The 20,845-nt window shown below is 41.6% G+C and overlaps 1 protein-coding gene across 4 annotated transcripts in view; it reads right to left on the bottom strand.

Annotated features, from left to right (window-relative positions):
- Positions 1-614: 614 nt before the first annotated feature.
- The window catches only part of MAPKAPK3 (MAPK activated protein kinase 3), a 129,651-nt gene continuing 109,420 nt past the window's right edge, over positions 615-20,845 (bottom strand). For all 4 annotated transcript variants that reach the window (XM_068419937.1, XM_068419935.1, XM_068419936.1 and 1 more), the window contains 9 exons: positions 15,666-15,805; positions 14,776-14,840; positions 12,551-12,630; positions 10,694-10,820; positions 9,130-9,205; positions 8,826-8,950; positions 6,726-6,811; positions 3,929-4,009; positions 615-2,408 (listed from right to left, as the gene is read on the bottom strand). In XM_068419937.1, coding sequence (XP_068276038.1) covers positions 2,250-2,408; positions 3,929-4,009; positions 6,726-6,811; positions 8,826-8,950; positions 9,130-9,205; positions 10,694-10,820; positions 12,551-12,630; positions 14,776-14,840; positions 15,666-15,805 — 939 coding nt within the window. In that variant the 3' untranslated portion in view covers positions 615-2,249. The remainder of the gene's footprint in view (positions 2,409-3,928; positions 4,010-6,725; positions 6,812-8,825; positions 8,951-9,129; positions 9,206-10,693; positions 10,821-12,550; positions 12,631-14,775; positions 14,841-15,665; positions 15,806-20,845) is intronic.

The raw sequence follows: 20,845 nt of genomic DNA, 5'->3' as shown, positions 1-20,845 counted from the left end.
AAGCGCATCAGGCCATCAGTCCAGCTTCTGACCTGCAGTGTGGTAAAGACTGGAACCTCACACAAAGGAATCAGGTCCAGATACGCTTTACAGTTCCCCATGGAAAACTACTCAGGAACAGACACCTGTCTTCAAGCTCCAGACTGAACTGACATGCAAGAAGGCACCAGCTGGAAACTGAGAGCTCCTGCACAAACTTTGGGCAAGACAGAAGCAAAAACGTGGATTGCAACAGTTTCAATACCACTCTACCCAAGGCAGCCAGGACACCGCCGCATTATACAAGGTTACCCTATTAACTGGGATAGTGAATAATATTTGCATAATTAATAGGAGCAATATGATAAAATAAATAGATACAGGACATGCTATAATCATAGAGATACCTAGATAAACATGAAGTGATTTTAAAATACATCCTTGCAGAGACTGATATTTAAAAACAAATCCTTGGAATCTTAAAAAATGCTCGAAGTTGGGTAGCCTTTGGATGTGGACATCATTGAACACTTTCCTTCTCCCCCTTTCCCATCACCTTCAACACAGACGTACCTCTCAAAGCAATACAAACTCTGCAACACCTCAGCAAAAACAGGGATGACAGGAGGAAGGAATGCTGTTAACATGATTTATTAAAATCAGTTTATAAAACCCTGGGCCCAGTTCACAAAGAAGAATGGAGGTCTCGTCCAACACTTTGAAGATGGGAACAGTGCTCCCCAGACAAGGTCCTAAGCCTCGAGTTGCAGGTAACAAGATCTACGTGGCAGTCAGATTTGACGATTCACATCCTCTCTGGAGCCTTATTTTCCTTTTTAACATTCTTCTGAGCCTACTAACACACCAGTACTCTGTGTGCCTACCACAAAGTAGTTTTTGCCTGCATCATTAGAAGCACATAATTTTCATCCTAGACTCTGATAATACTTTCACAAATATTTGCTTCACCTCAACCAAAAAAAAAAACAACCCGAAATACAGCAAGAGGAAATATGTTGATCACAAAGTAAAACAAATTAGCAAACCAAGGCTAGGACCCCATAAAACTAGAGTTGGAATAGGCAAAAAAACAATGGGTGGATATACTTATATGTAATCTCCCTTAGGTGGCAAAAATCTTTGGATCCAGAAACACTGACAAAACACTGCAAATAAAGTAGCATCCTCCCCCTCCCTGACCCCAGGAAACAAACCAACCCCAGCACCCCAAAATTGGCTATGATCAGCACATCTTAGGCACAGGATCTGGAGAATAATTACCAGAAGGGATGCTGGCAGACACCAGGGTCCATTCAGAAAACAGGCACTTGCCACTTCTTCACAAATTTCAGAAGTCTCTCTTCTAGAGCAGCCTCCTGTATACAATTGCATGTCCAGTTGCACACCCTAGAGGTTGTGGATCCAAGAAGAACAGCAATATTCTCTGCAGGATACTTTCAGCTAATTAAATCCTTATTAAAACTCTCACATAAAGTACCATTTCAATTGGAAACGTTACAAGGGAGGGATCTGACAGTGGCATAGATAAGACACAACGCTTACAGTTTAGAAAACTTAGACATTATCAAATAAGAATCCATGATAAACTCGAATCTTCACATGAGACTACATGAAGACTTAATGAAAATGGAAATGTATGGATGCTTTTTCCTGTAACAGGAATAATTGTTTACTGTTTACGTGATATTCTGTAACTATAGGAGGTAAGTTTGAAAATATTGGCTATTCTTACCAATTCTACCATGAAATGCTGTCCAGATGCATCCAAAATAGAACTGCACCTGTGCTACTCGTATGAAGAGCAGTGACATTTTTCTCCTTTCTCAGTACTCATGTCTGAACTACTAAAACACTCCTAGCAGAACACCTGGCATTTTTCCTATTCCCAAGTTCAAAGTGGTAGCACAAGTTCCTCTTGTAGATAGCTGTTAAAGCCTCAGTGCATTAGTATGCTGAGACTCCCTCCCGATCTCTCCCCTCTGACACAGCTAAAGCCAAAACAAAAACCTGTAACATTTCTGGTATTACTGTACCTTCCCTAGCAACACGCAACAGAATCATACATTAGCCTTTAAAAGCAAAGCCCTGATTCAAGTTATGAAACTGCCATCTTTCTCACTGCTCCCTCTTTGCAGGATAGCTTCTTCACGGTCTCATTGCCTTCGTGGTACGGACCGAGTTGATCATACTGATTTTAAGTTGTTCCTTTTAACTTTTACCCTCCACCCACAGGTCCTTGGCTTCTCTTCTCATTGGTTATTGCACCCTGGGGCTGCAGAAGAAGAGCCTGCCTGCTTTTGCTTCTTACGGCGTTTGTTCAGGAGGCGGTTGTTGGATGTTTTCAAGTCTTTAATTTTCACTTGATCATAGTCCACCCTCATGGTAGCCAAAGCGCTGGTCATCTCCTCCTGAAACCAAGGAAGCAATTTATTGGAAACCCTGAAGCAGAGAGCACACAGCCATCCCGCACGACAGCCAGGAGATGAATGTACAAAAAGGATCTCTCTGTTACACTACGGCCAGAAATAGCCGAGTCCTTTCTGCTGCACTGGACTATGACTAAAGGCTTCGTTCTACTCATGGACTCATTCAGAAGGAACTATTCACACAGTGTTTCACATGTGAGCACGCAGGACCACACGCCGCTGGCCTAAATTCCACCATGTCCCTATGCCCAGCATTTTTTACTGGCTGGCTCTGGGCCTTCACCAGCTACTGAGCCTGCGCTTCTTACCCCAAAGTCAGAGCACTGCTTTCCTTGCTTTGGTAACCTTCCTAGGTTACCAAACTAGGTTAAGCAGGAACTAGAATAAAGAGCCCACACAACGCTGTTTAAAAGTATGTGCTTCAAATTCACACGCTGTCTTAGTTTGAATTAATATTTAAATGCAGGCAAATTTTAAACTTTTCAATAAGGCTGAGCAAAAAATCTGCTTAAGTGAATGAATGTCCAGGCATTTAGTTCAGGAAAGGAAAAACGATTAAATATTATGGGAATGCTGGTGGCCCAAGGGAATGCCTCTGGGACCTATACAAAGCACAAGCATAAGACGTTGTCAGAAACATGAAAATGAAGAACGCTATGTGAAAAGACCTGTTTGATCTCCTTGACTCGGGAGGCAAATGTTGCCTAGGTCCTATGAGATTTTACCGTTACACAGTTCAACAGCTGAGACTATATATCAGTAATTTAAATAAAATCAGTAATCAGTAAAACACACTACAGGAATGTTGCAATTATCAAAATGCCAAGCATTGTAAATGCAAAAAAACCAGAATTAATTGTAAAAGCATGCTGACCTGATAAAGGCCAGCACGAAAGAGTTAAAGCTTGCAAACAACTTTTAGTCTGCCCTATAGGTTCTCTTTGCAGGAAGCATACAACTGTCATCAGTACAAACAGTATGTGAGGTACCTGGTTAGATTAAGGGAGAGAGAGATATATTTTTATCTCCCCCTCCCCCTGCCAAATGTCACGAGACAAGGCTAAGGTTTTTTAATGTCGGCTTACAATAGAAGGACAGAGTAGAAAACCAGAATGCAGCTCAACCCTCCCACCCTGTCCCCCTACATCTTCACTTCACTATAATGAACTTCAAGCTCCCTCAACACTGTCCCTTCTCCTCTGTGGTTACATACAGTGGCTCAGCATGTAGCATCATTAATAACTTTGATCATAAACATCATCTTTGTTGATATCTGGCACAGCTGTAAGGCTGTTGGATGAAGCTCAAATAGCACGCTGCTTTTTTAAACAGTTACCATATACACTACTGTTCTAACCAGGACTGTTCATGCTTCCTTTGTTTAACAAGGTTGTATTCAAAATGGCCATAATCTCCAAGGAAATAAGCATATGCAGAGAAGACAGCCCACTTAATCTCTTATCAGAGTTGACTTCAAGAAATCTGAACTACGATTGACTTACTTTAACTTCATCCCAGTGGTCTTTATCCTCTTGCAGGACCCGTGCAGTATGAAGAGGAGTTGGTGGCACTGCCATTGATCTCTGAGAAAAGGGAAAAATACCAAAAGAAGTGTACTGCAAAATCATGTTTGGGAAGTGACTGCTTGCTCTTCTATGTGTATGGAGGGCATAAAACTTTTATCTAATGCCCTTCGGTGGCCCTCATTATTCATGCTTCCAATCATTCCACAAGCTAATTCATGTGTGAGGTAGAAAAGGACTATAGTCCCCACACGACAGTATCTTTAAAGAATAAAAGGAGAGAGAAATCAGTGCTGAGTTTCTTTCACTCTGCTCCCTTCCAGTCCAACCAATAACTCTGTGTTGGATAAATTTTTATGTACATTTTTGATTTTAACTGTCATTTCACTATTCATTAGTCAATGTTTTAAAGTGGTTAATTTGACCTTTATCTTCTAGGATTTGTTGTAGGAGAAATTTTCTTGTACATATACGTTAACTGAGATGACCATTTTATCAGAACTTAAGTGTGCCCCAAAGAGGAAATCATACTATTATTCAGCGTAAGGCACAGTTCAGAAGGCAGTGCATCGCTTGAGACGCTCTTCCACATAAAATTGAGATCTATGCTCACCTGCCATGAAAGATCAGTAGATACTTTAAATTAGAATAAAGTACAATTTCTAAAGCAGGACACACAGTTCCCTAGCTGTATTCAGCAAGGATCATGATATTTCTTGCCAGTCCATAACCCAAACTATACTTCCATTTGGATAGTCTATCTTCCTTACGCTTTCTACCCAAACTTGCTGTCTACTGCTGTGGCATTCTACACCAGACACAGCTGCATGTCAACAAAGTCTAAGGAGATCCCTGTACATGTCTTTGTAAAAGAAGCATTACATTGGAAGCAGTGCTTATACCCCACTGAGCTAACAGCGGCACTGCAGTAGTTACAGAAGTAGAAGCAGAAATCATGACTCCTGCATCCTCTGGAAAAGGACCCTAGTTGGCCAGGGTATGGTTTTATCAAGTACAGGTGGGAGGTAGGAAATGGAAAACCAGCAGACTGGCTTTAGTGGTGTCCCTAAGCAGGTGTTGAAGGTGCCTCCTATCTGCTGTCAGCTACTTCCTGTTTAACAAATCTTACCTACAAGCTAACTAGAGGATTATGTGCTCCACCTAAACTGACAATTTTTGCATAGTCCACAATAATACTTCTGCCATCCATCTAAGAGAAAAGAGAACAGGGAAAAGGGAACAGAGGAGACAAGACCCCTCCTCTGCTGCTTGTGCGAGGCATCTCCCCATACACATTCCCACTTAGGGATTTAGGAAAAGAAAAGGAAGAACAGACATTCACTACGTTGGTCTTTCCCTCTCCTCCCTCTGCCTCATGGGAACAATAGGTTCAGCAGAAAAAAATGCCAATCTGCAGCTTCTAGAGCATTCTTCCATGAACGGTATTCTAGCACAGCTCTTTGGTGCAGCAGAGTCTATAGACCTTGTCTCTAATCTCCTCCTTATTAATTGGTTACATGCATATTTCAAGTAACATGTGTCTCTGTAGGTGGCAGCTTCCTTAGCTATTAGGCACTCACTCTGTGGAATTCATCGCCTGCTGACTTCTGGAACACCTCCTTCTTGGGTCTCCAAACACTTAAAGCTCGAGGTATTTATTCTGAAGAGTGATTACATTTTGATTTGGTTAAAAAAGATTTAGAAACATTGTCTAGGTTCAGTTCCAGTTCTACAGAGTCTCTGTAACCTTAATTTCCCATCTTTCATAACTCTAAATGAAGACATCTACCTATTTCATCAGGATCTTATACAGCTACATTTCTATATCATTCTAAGGGCTTTCAGATCTTCAAACAGGCATTACAGAAATGCTGACTATTAGTCATGTCTCTCTTTCTGACCCTTCCTCTGAGGATCAGGACAGACAGAGGACTATGGGAGACTACGGCATTCTACAGTACAAGTGATTCTGTTCCTGGCTGATGATTTTTTGGGCAGCTAGAAACAAGGCTGGTGTCCTTTTAGGCACAAATGTGAAAAGTATAAACATTATTCTGAGTGACTACAGAGCAGAGATGATATCCTGAAACTCAGCCCGCTAACTCCTGGGATTCTTGTCTCTTGTTTGAAATAATTAATAGTGTACTATTAGAGTATTATTTTCTTTTTCCCCAAAAGTATTTTTTAAGGAAAAGTAAATTCAACCAAGCCATAGAATGACACCTGAACTGGGACCACTAATAGCTCTGTGTACCATCCTATCTGGCAATCTCCTACAGAACACTAAGCCAAGACCCTTGCTCCTCCCCCATGCGTTTCCAAACTCTGCCAAGGATGAGAATTCCCCCTAAGCATAGGACTGTGTTCACACCAACACAGCTATGCACAACGGTGCCCGAGACCACTAATAACAGTTGTCTTTAAATCCTGCACTGATGAGGTAAGTACATACAGTTTCTTTTTATATTTTTAAAGAGAGTAACACTTGCATATGCTGCAGAGTCAACAGTGACTGCCTGCTCACAGGAGACATAGATACATTCAGCTTTTGCTTCCAAGGACACTATTGTGGGTGTCTCTCTTTGTGTGTCCTCTGGTAATACCGAGGAGAATTGTGGTTCTACTGGCAGATGACCTTCTGCGGAGGGCACAGTAGGTTAATTAAGTTATTAACACTAATCATCATCCTTCCCTTGCTGTGCTATGTGGAGCTACACGTAAGTTCTGCATGTAAGAATTCATCTTGCTCCCTTGTGAAAAGAGATACGGAACTCACGTTAATCCAAGGGTGATTCATAAATTGAGAAATTGTCATCCTCTCTGTTGGGTCAGTCTTCAGTAAGTGGCGAATCAGTTGTTTGGCTGAAAAACAGGACCAATATGGCATGTTGTAGTCTACTACTGCATTGCCAAATAACCTTGAGAGCACAAAGACCTGCTGAATGAAGAAAGATAATTGTGCAGAACTCAAAATACCTACCTATTGATGTTACCATGTCAAGAAGCCACATACAGAGTGGTAGGTTATTATGTTTAAAGAGGCAGAACATGAAAACATCCAAAGCAAGAAGTAAGAAGAAAAGACAAAAGACTGGGGATTCCAGCTATGCTATCTACATCACCAAACCAGCAGTTTTGAGAGCAAAAACTTGAGAAAAAGAGAAACATAGGAACAGAAAGCTGTCAAGCTGCCTGTCTGAAAGATGGTGACAAGCTTAGCATTAAGGGCTGAATGAATGCATAAGCTGATGTTTTGAGAAATGACAGAAGACAAAAACTAGCACAGGCTGTGGGAAAAAAAAAAAAGACGATAAACTTTTCTTTGCCAATGGAGAGGCCACTAAAAGGACAACAAAGCCAAAGAAACAGATTACACAAACAGGCTTCGAGGCAGCTTTCTGTGAACACGGTGTCTGCCAAAGCAAGAGTACTAAGTAACAGGTATGTGACGATGAGAGTCTGGACAAGAGTTTCATTAATGCAGGAGGACAGGAAACACTACATCCAAGGGACATTATTTAGAAAGACTTAAACATAACTTCCTTGAGGGAACCTAGAAAAACTTCTGAATAAGAGTTCTCTTTTAGAAACATTGAATGCAAGATGACTAAATGCTTGTAAGAAGATGCCAGAGGTACAAGTTGAGACTTCAGTTTGTCGAGAGAGGCTGCAAAGGAGGTTTACAGAAGACATTACCTGGAGTCTAAAACATTCAAGGAAGCAAAAGGAGGGGATCACAAGCAGAGCCCCATAAGATGATTACAGGAAGCTGGTGGGAAATTTAGAGGAAGCCTCCACAGACAACGCAATGAAGGAATGATTAGATAAAGAAAACCATGACAAGAACAGGAGGGCGAAAAGAAGCAGTCTGCTGAAGGTGCCTGATCAGCCTAAAAGAGTGCACATAAACTAACTAATCTTAATAGGTTCAAAGGTAGAGGGCATCTGTTTTCATTCAGGCAAACATACAGAAACCCTAAATATTTTCCAAGTGCATGTTTTCTCATCAGGCTTCCCTAGCATTTTAGTAGCTGCTGTAATATGAACAAGACCTAAGGCAGACAAAATATTAAGCCAGCAACCCATAGGTAAAACATCTTCCTTATTAATGTTCAGTAGTCCATGCTGCACACGTAACCATGAGATCCAATGAGGGGTTGAAGTGCCACAGATCACAGTAATATCCAATGTTATTTGTTATTGCTAAACAGCAGACAATAATAGGATGCTAGCAACAAGAATATAAAGGACTTGTTAGAAAAAAAAGATGTGTCCAGAAGTTGCTGACCTTTCTCTCTAATAAGATGGGCAGGTGAGACTTCCAGCTTATGAGACTGTCAGAATAAGAAGAAAACAAAGCCATCCACTTTCAGGACACTGTTTTGAGCCCATCCAGGTCACAGCTGAACAGCAGCAGCTTTTGGTCATTAAGTGGTAGCTGGCAAGTTCCCACATCACAGAAAGCTAGCACGAAAACTTGCCATCCTTGCTGGCTCTATCACCAAGGAGGGCAAAGACTGAATGAGTTCTTAAGACAGTTTGCCTTTCTTCCAACTCAGCTTGCATTGCAGCTGTCCTGGCTTCCTTCTTTCTCAGGATTAGAGACTTTTGTTTCCAGAGGGTTTAATCTCAGCATTCATTAGCCCTACCTGGAATTTGAAAGAAAGTTTTCAGTAGTCATTTACTTTCTGTATTACTTAGGTTGCTGGCTAGTGTCTGAATTCCCAGTCGTTCTCTGTATCACCTTACCAAAAAAAATTTAAATTCTAAAAAAAGGGAAACAAAAACTAAGACAGGTTTTTAGAAACAGTCTCTCGTAAGCACTCTACCACTGCACACCACGCTCATACTCATCAGTAGCAGTGAGCACTGTTACCTTCCTCTGATACTTCAGCCCACTCTGGATTGGGAAACCCATATTGTCCCATCCGAATTCGTCTCTTCATCCCTGGAGAAATGGCTTGACCAGTGTTTGAGTAGAATGGAGGGAACCCACACAGGCTGTAAAAGTGAACAAAAGAACTCTTATAACTAGGAAAGTCCTTTCATCTCTTAAGAAGTCCCACACAAGCTTATATACTTCTGCACATTGCATGATCCTAGTGACTAATTACTTGTCAGTGCAGATTCAATAAGATGTGTCCTTTTTCTGTTCATCAAGCCTCTTTCCAAATACTTACAGAATATACGTGATGACACCCAATGACCACATGTCACATGATTTGTCATACTTCTCAGGACCAAGGACTTCTGGGGCTGAAGAGGATTAAAACCAGAAATTAAAAAAGTACCGGATATTTCCTTTCATCTCCATCACCTTGTAAGTAACAGCACACTTAAACAACAAATATTGGAAACATTAAAAAAATGCATCTCACTGCAGGAACTGGGTAGTATATTTTCTATTGACAAGTTCCTAGATACATCTAGTGTAGCTTTAGGAAGGAGGAATGGAGCTGGCAAAATGCCCTACTCTTCACCGGAGTGTCTCTGCTCAAGATAGTACTAAGGTTACAGAAAAGCAGAAGCTATAGCTAAATGCGTACAGGGAGACACTGCACTGGAAGAGGCAGGAGCATGTGTTCCCGAAATCAGAACAGAAAGGACCGACTTGAGCTGTGATAAAATTTTGAACGATACCTAGGTAGAGTGTGTTTAGCTCCAGCAACTACAGAGCAATATATTTTTCTTTGGCCTCCAGAGCATTATATTTCCTCAGTAAGTAACAAAATTTTAGAGAGATACATTTAGAGGGGAATTTTCTTTCCCTGGGGCAAGTGAACTAGCAGGGAGCTTGGTTTTGTAAGGAAAATTATTCTCTAAATGTATGAGCAATCATGCTGGTTTATAAAAAGGTGTTGAGAAGGGAAATGTCAGCCTGTTCATATACAAATATAAAGGCATAAACACATATATGTGTAAATTCCTTAACATTTTATCACTAATCCCAGCTTACAAAAATACAGAAGCATCAGAAAAAAATACTGCTATCCTAATTCTCTGCTAACTATGAATAACAATATCTTTCAATACAAAAAACTACAAAAACTTACATTGTAGAAGAGAACTAATTCTTCCAAAAAATGAAGCCCTTTTTCCTCCAAAGACATTCCAAGCACAGACTGCCTCAGTCATACCATATGGGGAATGACTTAACTCAAAGACCAAAGGGGACGTACTCCAAAATGAGTGCATAAAGGACAGACTGCTGTGGCATTCATTGCACAGTGCTCTGTCTTTGGACAAAATGCAGGCAAAAATTCCGCTGTGATTAAGTCACATTGGTCTTTTATTACTAATTCCTCCATTTGCCGGCTTTAAGCAGCTTTACAGCTGAGGTAATACTCTCTCTGTTCTCTTTTATTGCATTAGTTAAGCTAAGGGAAGTTTTGCAAGGAAACACCCAAATAATCATGAAGCTGAGTTCAAATTACGGCTTTTGTTGCATCATTCAGAGGAAACACCAGGATTACTTCAAGTGTAATCAGAAGCAACATGTTCTCTCTCCTTGATCCTCATTTGCATCCCCTGTTAAGGCTATTTCCTCTGCAACCAAGGAAGAAAGCAGGGCACTGAACTGTACTGGAACCAGACTATGTTTGGGTTGGATGCCTGTTTAAATTCTGCAGGCTACCTCTTTGCATTACATCCACAACAGAAGATTTCCCAGCCATTCCTGCAGTCCACAGGCCCACTATAAGGGGAGGGATGACAGACAAAAGAAATGCATCTTGGATAACTTACCCACATAATAAGGAGTGTAACAGGGGGTCTGCAGCGCATTTTGTACAGTGGTTTCTTTGGCAAAGCCGAAGTCTGTGAGTTTGAGTACAGTGTCCTTCTCTTTAGACGTGTAAAGCAAGTTTTCAGGCTGAAAGACCACCAAGAGAAATGATAAACTGGACAATGAAGAGATGGTCTCTAATGAGCTGAAAGGTCAAAGCATTCCCACTTGCATGGATCACCACCAGCATCTGGGTCTTCTTACTTCTCTCACACCCCCACCATACCAGGCAGAAAGTTCCCTCCCATCATGTAGCATTTTTGCTCAGACTAAGGATCAACATCCTTCTCAACATGGTATCTAGGAGAGCAAATCACAAGACTCTCATCAGGTCCAATGTGCATCAAGTCTGGCTTCTTGAACCTCTCTCTAGTTTACTGCACTTACTAGGACTGTTCTGTCTGATCAACACCAGTTGATCTGACAGTACTCTGTACCGCACTCAGGTAGCTGAGGTGGAAGACAAGAGAAGTCATCAGCCAAAATCTCTATGAGCAACTGACATAACTCCATCAGAATTAACTGATACAGGCACAGTCCCCTTCCTGCTCCCCCCTCCTCTGTCTCCAGAAATCTGAGTTAATTCCAGTCTTGCTCCACACTCCATAAAGGCTCTCCAAAACCAGAAGTGGCACAGGGGGAAGTACAAGCTCTTGTGCACAAGAACAGGGACAACGGCACATCTCCAGAATCTGCAACTGTTTGAACTTGTTTTCCAGTTTCTCAGTCATAAAGAAGCTATGCCCTCTCTCATGCTAGTGTTTAGGGACATACAGAAGAAGGAAGGGCTTGAAAGAAAACAGAATTTAGGATCTACTAAGAAATTTGAACCATTTCTGTGTTAGTTCACTGAGTGTGTGTAGGGGGTGTCTGGGGCTAAGCACTTCAGTTTCTGTGCTGGTGATAGGCAATGGCACATAACGCCACAAAAGTGCATACATTTTTAGTCTCTGAACTGTTAAGCCATTCTCCAGTTCCTACCTAAAGGACTCCCAAACATACCCCTCAGTGACACCACGTAACTCAGAACTGCGGAATCAATCAGATGCCTCAGTCCATCATTCTGTGACTTGCTCTCCAGCACATTCCACCACACTGCCGAATCGCTGTGCTAGAAGTGCCTTGGTGCAGCTATCTTGTCTTTGCTTATGCTGTGCACAGTACAGAACGAAAACAAAATATAATACTACAAACTCTGTCAAATCTCTACAAGACCTGGGTACAAACTTTAGCTAATAAAACATACTGTTCCACATGGTAGTAACTGAGATATTCCCATTTTCCCAAATGTTTACATATACTATTAAAGTGGGTTGGATGCATGGAATTGGTATTATTCCTCCCATATATGCAGTTTCTCCTGCTTCTGAAAGGGGTTTAGTGTTTGTTTTGGGTTTTTTTTGTTGTTGTTTTAGGGCTTTTTGGAGGGGTTTTAGGCAAGCATGATTCTGAAAACAACTAATAACTGGCAAAACTGTACATAGACATATAACATCTGGTATAAGTTCACTTCAGGCAGTGTTATTTTCTTGTTAATTAACTGGATTGAAAGTTGGTAGTGCCTCTTTAATTAACCGTCTGACTATCACCAGATTCTTCTGCATTCCTTACACAACTGGAAGGCATTAGCACATGTGAATATTCTGACCTTTGACTAGTTGCAAACTAGTTGTGAACAGATCCCTTCTCACACTGGCAGAGGAACAGGAACACTTTGACCATCTGATTGTACTCCTAGTTCCATTTAATCCACCACTGCCCATTTATTTTTCTGCCTTATGCTCTTTTCTCCCTGCCCACACACCTTCAGGCCTCACCTTGACATCTCTATGGGCAATGTTCATTGAATGCAGATACTGGATGGCTGTTCCGATGTCTCTCATTATCTCAGAGGCCTCTATAAATACAATTTTAGAGAAAGGTCACATTAACATTCCCACTGTAACTCAGGGACATGCTTGGGAATGCTTATGACTTACAAACAGATTGCTGGAATACAGGGCTAGCATCAAGACTAGAAAACCTAAAATTAGACCTAACAGCTGTGTTTTGGTTTTGCAGGCAACCATACCCCCCAATTCCCTGGCTGCTCAGCCCTCCTCCTGAGCAGGCACTGCAACTGAATGGTTGAGACTCCTGCTTTTTATGAGCTTGTAAATTTGTGCTTTAATTTGCTCTCCAGAAAAGCAGCAAGAGCTGAGCAAATACGCAAGCAGCATGCAAGACTGTGGAGAAAGGGGCCCCAACCAGGACATATCGCTGATTGTCCAGGACGTGTCCCTTGGTTGCCCGAGACAGAAGTTTAACTTTCAGCTTCTAGTTCAGGGGTAATAGAAGGATATAACAGATTTTCTAAAAATAGAGCAACGTAACAATATTTTAGGATAGGTCACATCTTCATTCCTCACTGTCTTTAGAAGTTTTTCCTCAGGAGAAACAAAATCAACAGTTCTATTCTGCAAAGCCCAAACTGCCACCTTTGAAATAACATGCTTCTAAAATTTAACATAACCCCATTGGGAAATGCTAGTGGTTGGTGAGCTTCCTTGCAACAGCAGTACTCTTGAAGTCTGGAAGAGTTCAGTTACACAGGGAGAGGTTTCAGAGCAGAAAGGAGTGACATTCCCATTGTACCAAGTGAGCATTATATTACATCTCCATTGACAGGGAAACAGAATTAGCAACTTCAACCTGATCCTCTGTTTTCTGCATAGGCAGAAACCTCAGCTGCAGTAGTGAGAGAGAAAGAAATTCTTGTACTGTAACCTGGAATCCTTTTTCCCATGGCTTGAGACTGAAATTACACAATCTCAGGCAAGGACAATCAGAAGGCAGAAACACTCATCTTCTTTGGGAAAAACCTTGTACAACCTCCTCCAAAACCCCTGGCTTCTAATGGGAAGTTGTGGCTGATATATAAACAGCCAGTGAAACTGGGGAACCCAGTGGAACAGGTCTCACTTATCTCAGGAAAGAATGAAGGTGGGTTTTTTTTGTTTAACTCTCCCAGATGATTTCTGAGTAAGTATTTAGAATGTTATACAATGGTATTAAAGGTAGAAAAATCGTGTTTTTAGCAGAGTGAAGTCACTAATGATCACAGAAGCAGTTTCCCCCCTGGAATCTTTTATTTTAGAGAGGAACAAATAAAGTTCCTGAAAACACTTGTTTTCCCTATGTGAGTCTCATACCACTTAAAGGATTTATCCCAGTCTAGGAAACACAGGATCAAAAAAAGCTTGGCCTCAAGACCAGACTGGCAAAACAGTCACAGTAATTTACAAGCTCAGGTGTAAATTTTTCTTCTTCTAATAATTTTGTCACATGCTAGTTACAAACACTAATATTTTCACTCCTGAGCAGAAATAAACTCTTGTCTGTTGTGAATGGGCAAGGAGAACCAGAGTCAAGCACACCTGTAGTTCTCTGCAAATAATAAATAGCAAAGACAATAAAAATGGCAAGACTATTCTATTGCAAGCTCTGCCACTGACTCATAGCAGGTCTTTAAACTTGCACATAGTCCCTATTATGGATGAGCAGGCTTGTTTACACTGTGGCTAATAACACTTCATTTCAAGTAGTACTTTAAAACCCTTGAATAAGAGATGTTTCATCAAATGTGATTTGCTCATTATATTCATCACCTAACAGTATAGCTGTGCACAGTGATGCTACTTGAGGGACAGCCAGAAGAGAAATCACAGTATAAGCTGCGCTGGTCATGTTAGAGGTGATCTGGCAGGAGACCAGGGACTAGAGTAACAGAGGCTGTGGTGTTCAGAAATGAAGAAGGTGAGTAGATTTGTATGAAGAATTTTCATACAATATGCCTGAACTTGGCCAATTCTGGTAATTCCTGATTTTCAGGAACTTTAAAAAATAAGTGCTTAATACAGAGTTGGATAGAAAAAAAATGTTTTTTAAAATTACAAACAAAAATCAAATCAAAGAAAAATGCCTGTAAGGGAACCAAGTGAGGGGACAGAGAAAGGGAGAAGCCATCTTTCCAAACTTTAAAATTAAACTTGTCATTTTTCACCTCTCTCAGTGAAAGCTTGATCTCCTCTCTCCTGGATCCTGCTAAACAGCTCTCCTCCCTCCATGCTGAAACAAAGAACACAAAGAAAACCCCACCTTACATGAGCAGAAAAGATCAAATTAACACCTGACTGTGCATCCATATAATTGCACAGAACCATGGCAGGAAGAGATTAGAAGATATTACAGGCCCCCTATGCCAACGCTGCATAAGCATCACACTCATTTGAACCAATGCACAAAGCCATTCTGATATGGAATAAACAGAATACAAAACAAGACCAAGGAGTTTTGAGGCTTTCAGTTTAATGTACCTTGTCACAAGCAACATGACACACATAGTTGGGAAGTCAGATACGCTGGTACTGGGAGGCTCACAGTAATCTTTTATGTAAGGGTTGGAGATGAAACAAAAAGAAAGAAGGAAGCAAAGATACTGAAAAGGATTATTAATTTGTCCCCAGTGAAGAAGACAATAACTGGGGTATCACAGATCAAGGAGAAAACAGGAAAAGTTAGAGTCAAAATAGCAGCAAAAAGGATCATGTCAGATCATAGGATTTACATCTGAAGATGGAAGCCAATCACAATCAAAGTGCATCATATTTGTAGAGACATATCTTTCAAGATTGTATTAATTAGTCAATGCTTTAATGAGGACAATTGTCATGGAGTACAAGGAAAATTAATTTTCTGGTTAAGGCTCCTCATTCTTCCATCATACAAAATGGCTGGAGCAGCTATACATTTCCCTACTGGTTCCATAAAGACTACCAAAGGTTTGCTGCTGAGAAAGCTCACTTAACTCTCATCTATAACCCAAGGCATCCTCCCACTCCCTCCACCCCTTCAAAGAGCAATGCTTGGTGGGGGGCTGCTGCTGGTCCATACCATTCCATGACAATGAGGAGGCATCTCTTTCCATGATGTATATTCTCATAAACATCCAGGACATGGACAATGTGGGGACACCCTGATCCTCGCCAATGATATTCCACTTCCTGACGGGCTTTTGGGTTGTCGTACAGGAGCTGTAAAGAAACAGAAGAGAGCAATGTCAGTTAGCCAGCATCATTCTGCTTTAAATTGGCACCTACATGCATTTGAGCTCAAAGATGGTGGCAAAGGCTACTCTTAGCACTTCTCCAGCCAAAGGATGCCAATCCATCACAAGACTTTTACCATCTCTGGGCTGTCCAGCTTCCTAGATCAAGAAATACAGAAACAACTGGTCCCTTGGAACTGGAAGGATCTTGAGTGGCAGTGAGGAGGGATTTTGAATCTGAGATGCAGACAGCTCTATCTCACCCACCTCTGGATGGGAAACAGCAATTTTTTTCCTATTTGTTTGCAGTATTTGCAAACAGAGGAGAATCCCTTTGCTAAGGAGAATAACCCTCTCACCTGCCCCCAGCTGCTGGGAGAAGGGACTTTTAGGTGCAACGCAAATCCTTAAAGTTCAGGGAGGTTTATAACAATAAGGACTTTGACACTGACTCTGAATGTGCTTCTTAAATACTACACAAATTTCCAACCCCATCAGGGTCAGAAAGGGACCTTTGACTATCTAGATGCTTCAACTTCTTTCCCCATCACATGCAAGGCTAGCTTATTTTAAAGGTGCTTATCTCTAGAAGGGTGATAAGAGCTCATCTTTCCTGATCCTGCAATCTCATACACAAGAAATGTGTCCCTTCCCATTTGAAGATCTGCTCCGTATCCGACTCTGCAACTGAGCTTTTGTGTAACAGGGGCACGCTGCTGAATCATGCCTTTTCTCCTCTGCCTCATCTCTCTAGACACCACTAACACTCTGTGACAGAGACTCTCTCTTTACTGCACATTTATACGGTTCCTACACAATACGGCTGTGATCTGAGTTTGATACTTTATGCCCTATAGTAATGATCATTGCAGTGATGGAGCAGCAACAAAACTGATGCTATATAAAGCATTGAGAAATGTATTGAAACAGAATAAAAAACAGGCAGAGAGCAATCACTTCTGATCTATTCGCATTAGAAAAGGACTACAACAACTGTGGGGGAACTGTTTTTCAAACAGGCAAACAAAAACTATAATTGCTGCACTATTAGGCCCTAGCCTGAAGCTCTTCTCACTCATGTTTGCGATCAGGTCCCAGTCAAAACACAACTGCATGATGATTTCTGAAAACAAGTATTAACATGTAACCTGTCATTAGGGACCTATGAATCAGCCCAGGAAAATGAGATTGCTTTTCCATCCAATTGCCAAGCTAAGGCACAAATGGTGTCACAGGCACGTCTCAATATAGGGAAACTCATGATTTAAAGGTCACAAGAAGGAAGTCTCAAATTCTGGTTTCTTTATTGACTCCAATACAGACAATTTGCATCACTGGAAAAAAAAAAAGTGTACACTTCTTTGCTGCTTCAACATCCCTTTCAGCAAAGCAGACACAGTGACATGGCAGGACGGGTGTGTAACACTTCATGAAATGCTGGGGAAGCACTTGTGAACCACTGGACAGAAGGTAAGAGGCTTCTCTTCTTTTCTGGGCTGGGAACAGGAAAAGGTTGATAAGTACATTTTTGTATTTTTGTGAAGCACAGAGAGATTGCAGGAGGGGACAAGCGGCCTCAGGAGGGCTGCTGGCTCCTTAGCGGAACAGGCAGTGAGCCTCACCACCACGACCACCCTCCAGGCTCCCCCAGCTCTGCTCCAAAGGCTCCAGCGTGACACCTGATTTTCAGCAGTGCAAGGAGCTGAAGAAGCTTTCTCGTTGAGTTCAATGTCCTTGCAGCCAACCTACTTCTTCCACAGCTGTCATTCTGCACCCAGAGCACACCCTTTTGAGATCACTAACTACCCGCCTCTTCCTTCCTGCTCCAGTCTGGCTATGGCCTGTTTTCCAACACAAATAGCTTCCTAAAGAAAGACACGGCTCCAATTTGGACAAAAAGCCCATGAGCGAGTCCAAGCGCAGTTGCTTTACTTCTTTCAGCCATCAGCCCATTCAGTGGCTTTTCCTTCACAGCCACTGTGTTCTAGCTCAGTAGGACTGTCTATCAGCATTTTCCCCTCTGCCCTTCTGAGTCTGGGCTGTTGCCTAGAGGTTTCTTTAAAAGTTCATTAAATTACATGTGCAACAATAAAGCCCAAACACCCTCAGGACTAACCAGACCATTTAGAAAAGCATTACAGCGTTTACTGCTTGGACATTACTGGATTAATGCCACTTCTGAGCAGGATGCTTCAAAAAACTTCTCACCTACACTGTGCTACTAATTAGACATAACCATTCTCTTTACTAATGTTAACTGCACTATAATCTTCGTAACTGCTTGCACGGTGTGCAGAGATGATGTTTTTCACGTTTGTACCAAGTGCTTATGAAAACTGTTTCACAGAATTGCATTCTCCGTCTCTAAAGAGCTTTTACGAGGCATTTTGATAGACCCAAGGATGCTGCAGTTTCTTTTCTCCAGCAAGTTGCATATACTCCTCAGTGCCAAGCTTGAACGTACGCATGTCAAGATGACACCTGGAGAAGTAGAGAAAAGGAACTGCAAAAATAAAGAGCAGATACATGTACCAAGCAACATCTGATATATCAACCAACTGTTAACCTTCATATTTCTCCTTCTGAGCCTTAAAAATAAATGAAATCTTTTCTTTATGTCTAAAACTGGAAGCCATAACTATACCTTTTAAGACATCTTAGAGATGCAGACACCTGTAAAATGAAAGCCAGGCAAGGCTGAAAGCACCAATTTCTACAAAATTTAGGTGATTATTTAGAAACGCAGACTGAAATTCTAGCTGTATGGTTAAATTTAACAAACTTGCAAAAAAAACCCATACATGGACATTCTGCCATCTTCCTGAGCCTGAAGAGAGACTGTGCTTCTGTTGCTGTGATAGCTTTGACAAGACTATGACCAGGTTCCCCTGACATTCTACAAAAGCACAGAGATAGTTGTGAACAAACCCAGAGTTTCAGATAAGTTTTCCAGCACTGCTGGTTCATGCTGGTTTGAGGAAAGAGCAGCTTTGTCAAACAGTATGAGCTCAAGGAGCCCCCAGTCATGCCCCGAGGGCTCCCACACAGTTCAGCTGAGTCACAGCTTGCCACGACGGGCTGTAGGCAGGATCATGAACCAGCCTAACTTCAAAACAAGACAAACCCAAGAAACATGCCCCATCTCCCAATTTTTCACGAAGCCAGATCAGTGATCCAGTGTACAACACACAGCAGCTTTTGCACAACAGCGAGGGGGTGCCCATGTGTGTGGTCAGGCAACACAGTTTGGAACAGGAGTCGCACAGGAGAAAACTGTATTTTTGCTGGAGCTCAGCATTACCAAACCACTGCCTAAAAGAAGCAGATGAAGCAAGTATTAACAGTTATTCACAGGGAGATCACCAAAACCAGAGGCGATCGAAGGCAAGAAAGTACAAGAGCTCTAGAGCCCTAACCCCTAGTGATTCACACAACTCTTCTCGATATCTGAAAAAGCTGGAGAGGGAAGGGAGCTACGCCATGGGGTGTGCTCTGCCTGTTTTGGCGGAACAACAGGGCAGATGCCAGACACCACTCCAGGATGCCCTGCTAATTCAGGGCCTGGTGGTGGAGGGAGGCCTGAACTCTAAATTCTGGGGTAATGGCCTAACTCAGGTTAGCAAGCGCCTGCAAGATAAAACAAATTCTAAACTGCACCTTGGAAGGCCAGCTCTGTGAAATTTCTCCCTGTGCAGAATTTCTTGACAGAAAAAAAAATGGAGACTAAAAAGTGACACCGTATCTTCTAATTGCTTTCCCATCGATTCAGCGTTGTGTAAGCAAGGAAGGATAGCAGGAACCCTCATACCTTAATGGTCTGATCTATATGGGAAATAGCCTTCTAAGGACTCCAGGGAGCAGCGAGTGATTTTCTGGACTCTGAAATTGTAACAACAGAGAGAGAAGATATCCATGGGCACAGGTACGAAACAGGCTGAGGACAGGAAGCAATGACTTCTTTGTGACTTTCTCTTTAACACACACTTAGCAGATTAGACCTGTTACAGACTCAGTTCTCATCTACTGCACGTGCGATGTTAAAGCAGCATCTGACACTGCAAGCATCTTTTACTGACTTGCACCAATTCCAAAATCTGAACTCTCCTTCAGTAGACAATCAGTTTTATAATCTCTACACTATTTTCCTCACAGGAGGGATTCCCATTCTTAAAACAGAAATGGGACCAGCAGAAACTCTCCGTCCTAGAGGTCCTCAACATGTAATACCAATATATAGGCACTTATATATAGCTTTATTTATTTTTCTAGCTGGGGAAAAAAAAAAAAAGTCTCTGCTCAGGCGTAAGTGGGTAAATGTCTGACTTCTTTTGCTTTCTTTCCTCTTTGCATGTAGCTGTTACAAAAATGCTGAATCCTACAAATAAGCCTTGGAATCTCAATTCATGCTGATGCACAGAAACTAACACCATTTGCTGCAGAGCAGCTCTTCCAGTCGTTCTTTATTCAAGAGGGGTTGATGGCAAAAGGAAACTTGGATAATGTTCCTTTCATCTCCTCCCTCCCCTATGCTACAAAAAGAAGAGGAAAAAAAGAAAAAGAGAGCTATCACTATGGCTTTAGACATTTTGTCTTTTATTACATCCTGATTATTTGCACTACATCTATTAATTCAATGTTAACAATCTTTATCTGTTTCCAGATCTCTTTATAAGGGATAAAGCCATCCTTTGTGTTAGAACGCTAAAGGAATTGAAATTATCAAGGTTTTCTTCTTCACGCATCAGCACTGCCAGTCAGTCACGCTGCAGCAAGAAGCATGTGTCTTTTTGCAATGGCAGCCCAGCAAGCAGGGAAACCCACACATGCAAACCTCAAAGCAAGCATTGAATTTTTTCTTAAAATAAAAAATAGAACACATTTCTACTCAAATTATTTAGTACTGAAGCATCAGTCTATAGACAAGGGATAAAACCAGGGGAGGCACAGGTAGCGGGTCATCACTAAATCTTTCACTTTTCTGCTTTTATTTCAAATCCAGCTTAGGCTATTAGAAATTAAATCTGCT

Source organism: Nyctibius grandis, chromosome 29, assembly GCF_013368605.1.
Source record: "Nyctibius grandis isolate bNycGra1 chromosome 29, bNycGra1.pri, whole genome shotgun sequence".
Classification (NCBI taxonomy): Eukaryota; Metazoa; Chordata; class Aves; order Nyctibiiformes; family Nyctibiidae; genus Nyctibius; species Nyctibius grandis.
This window is presented reverse-complemented; position numbering and strand designations above follow the sequence as displayed.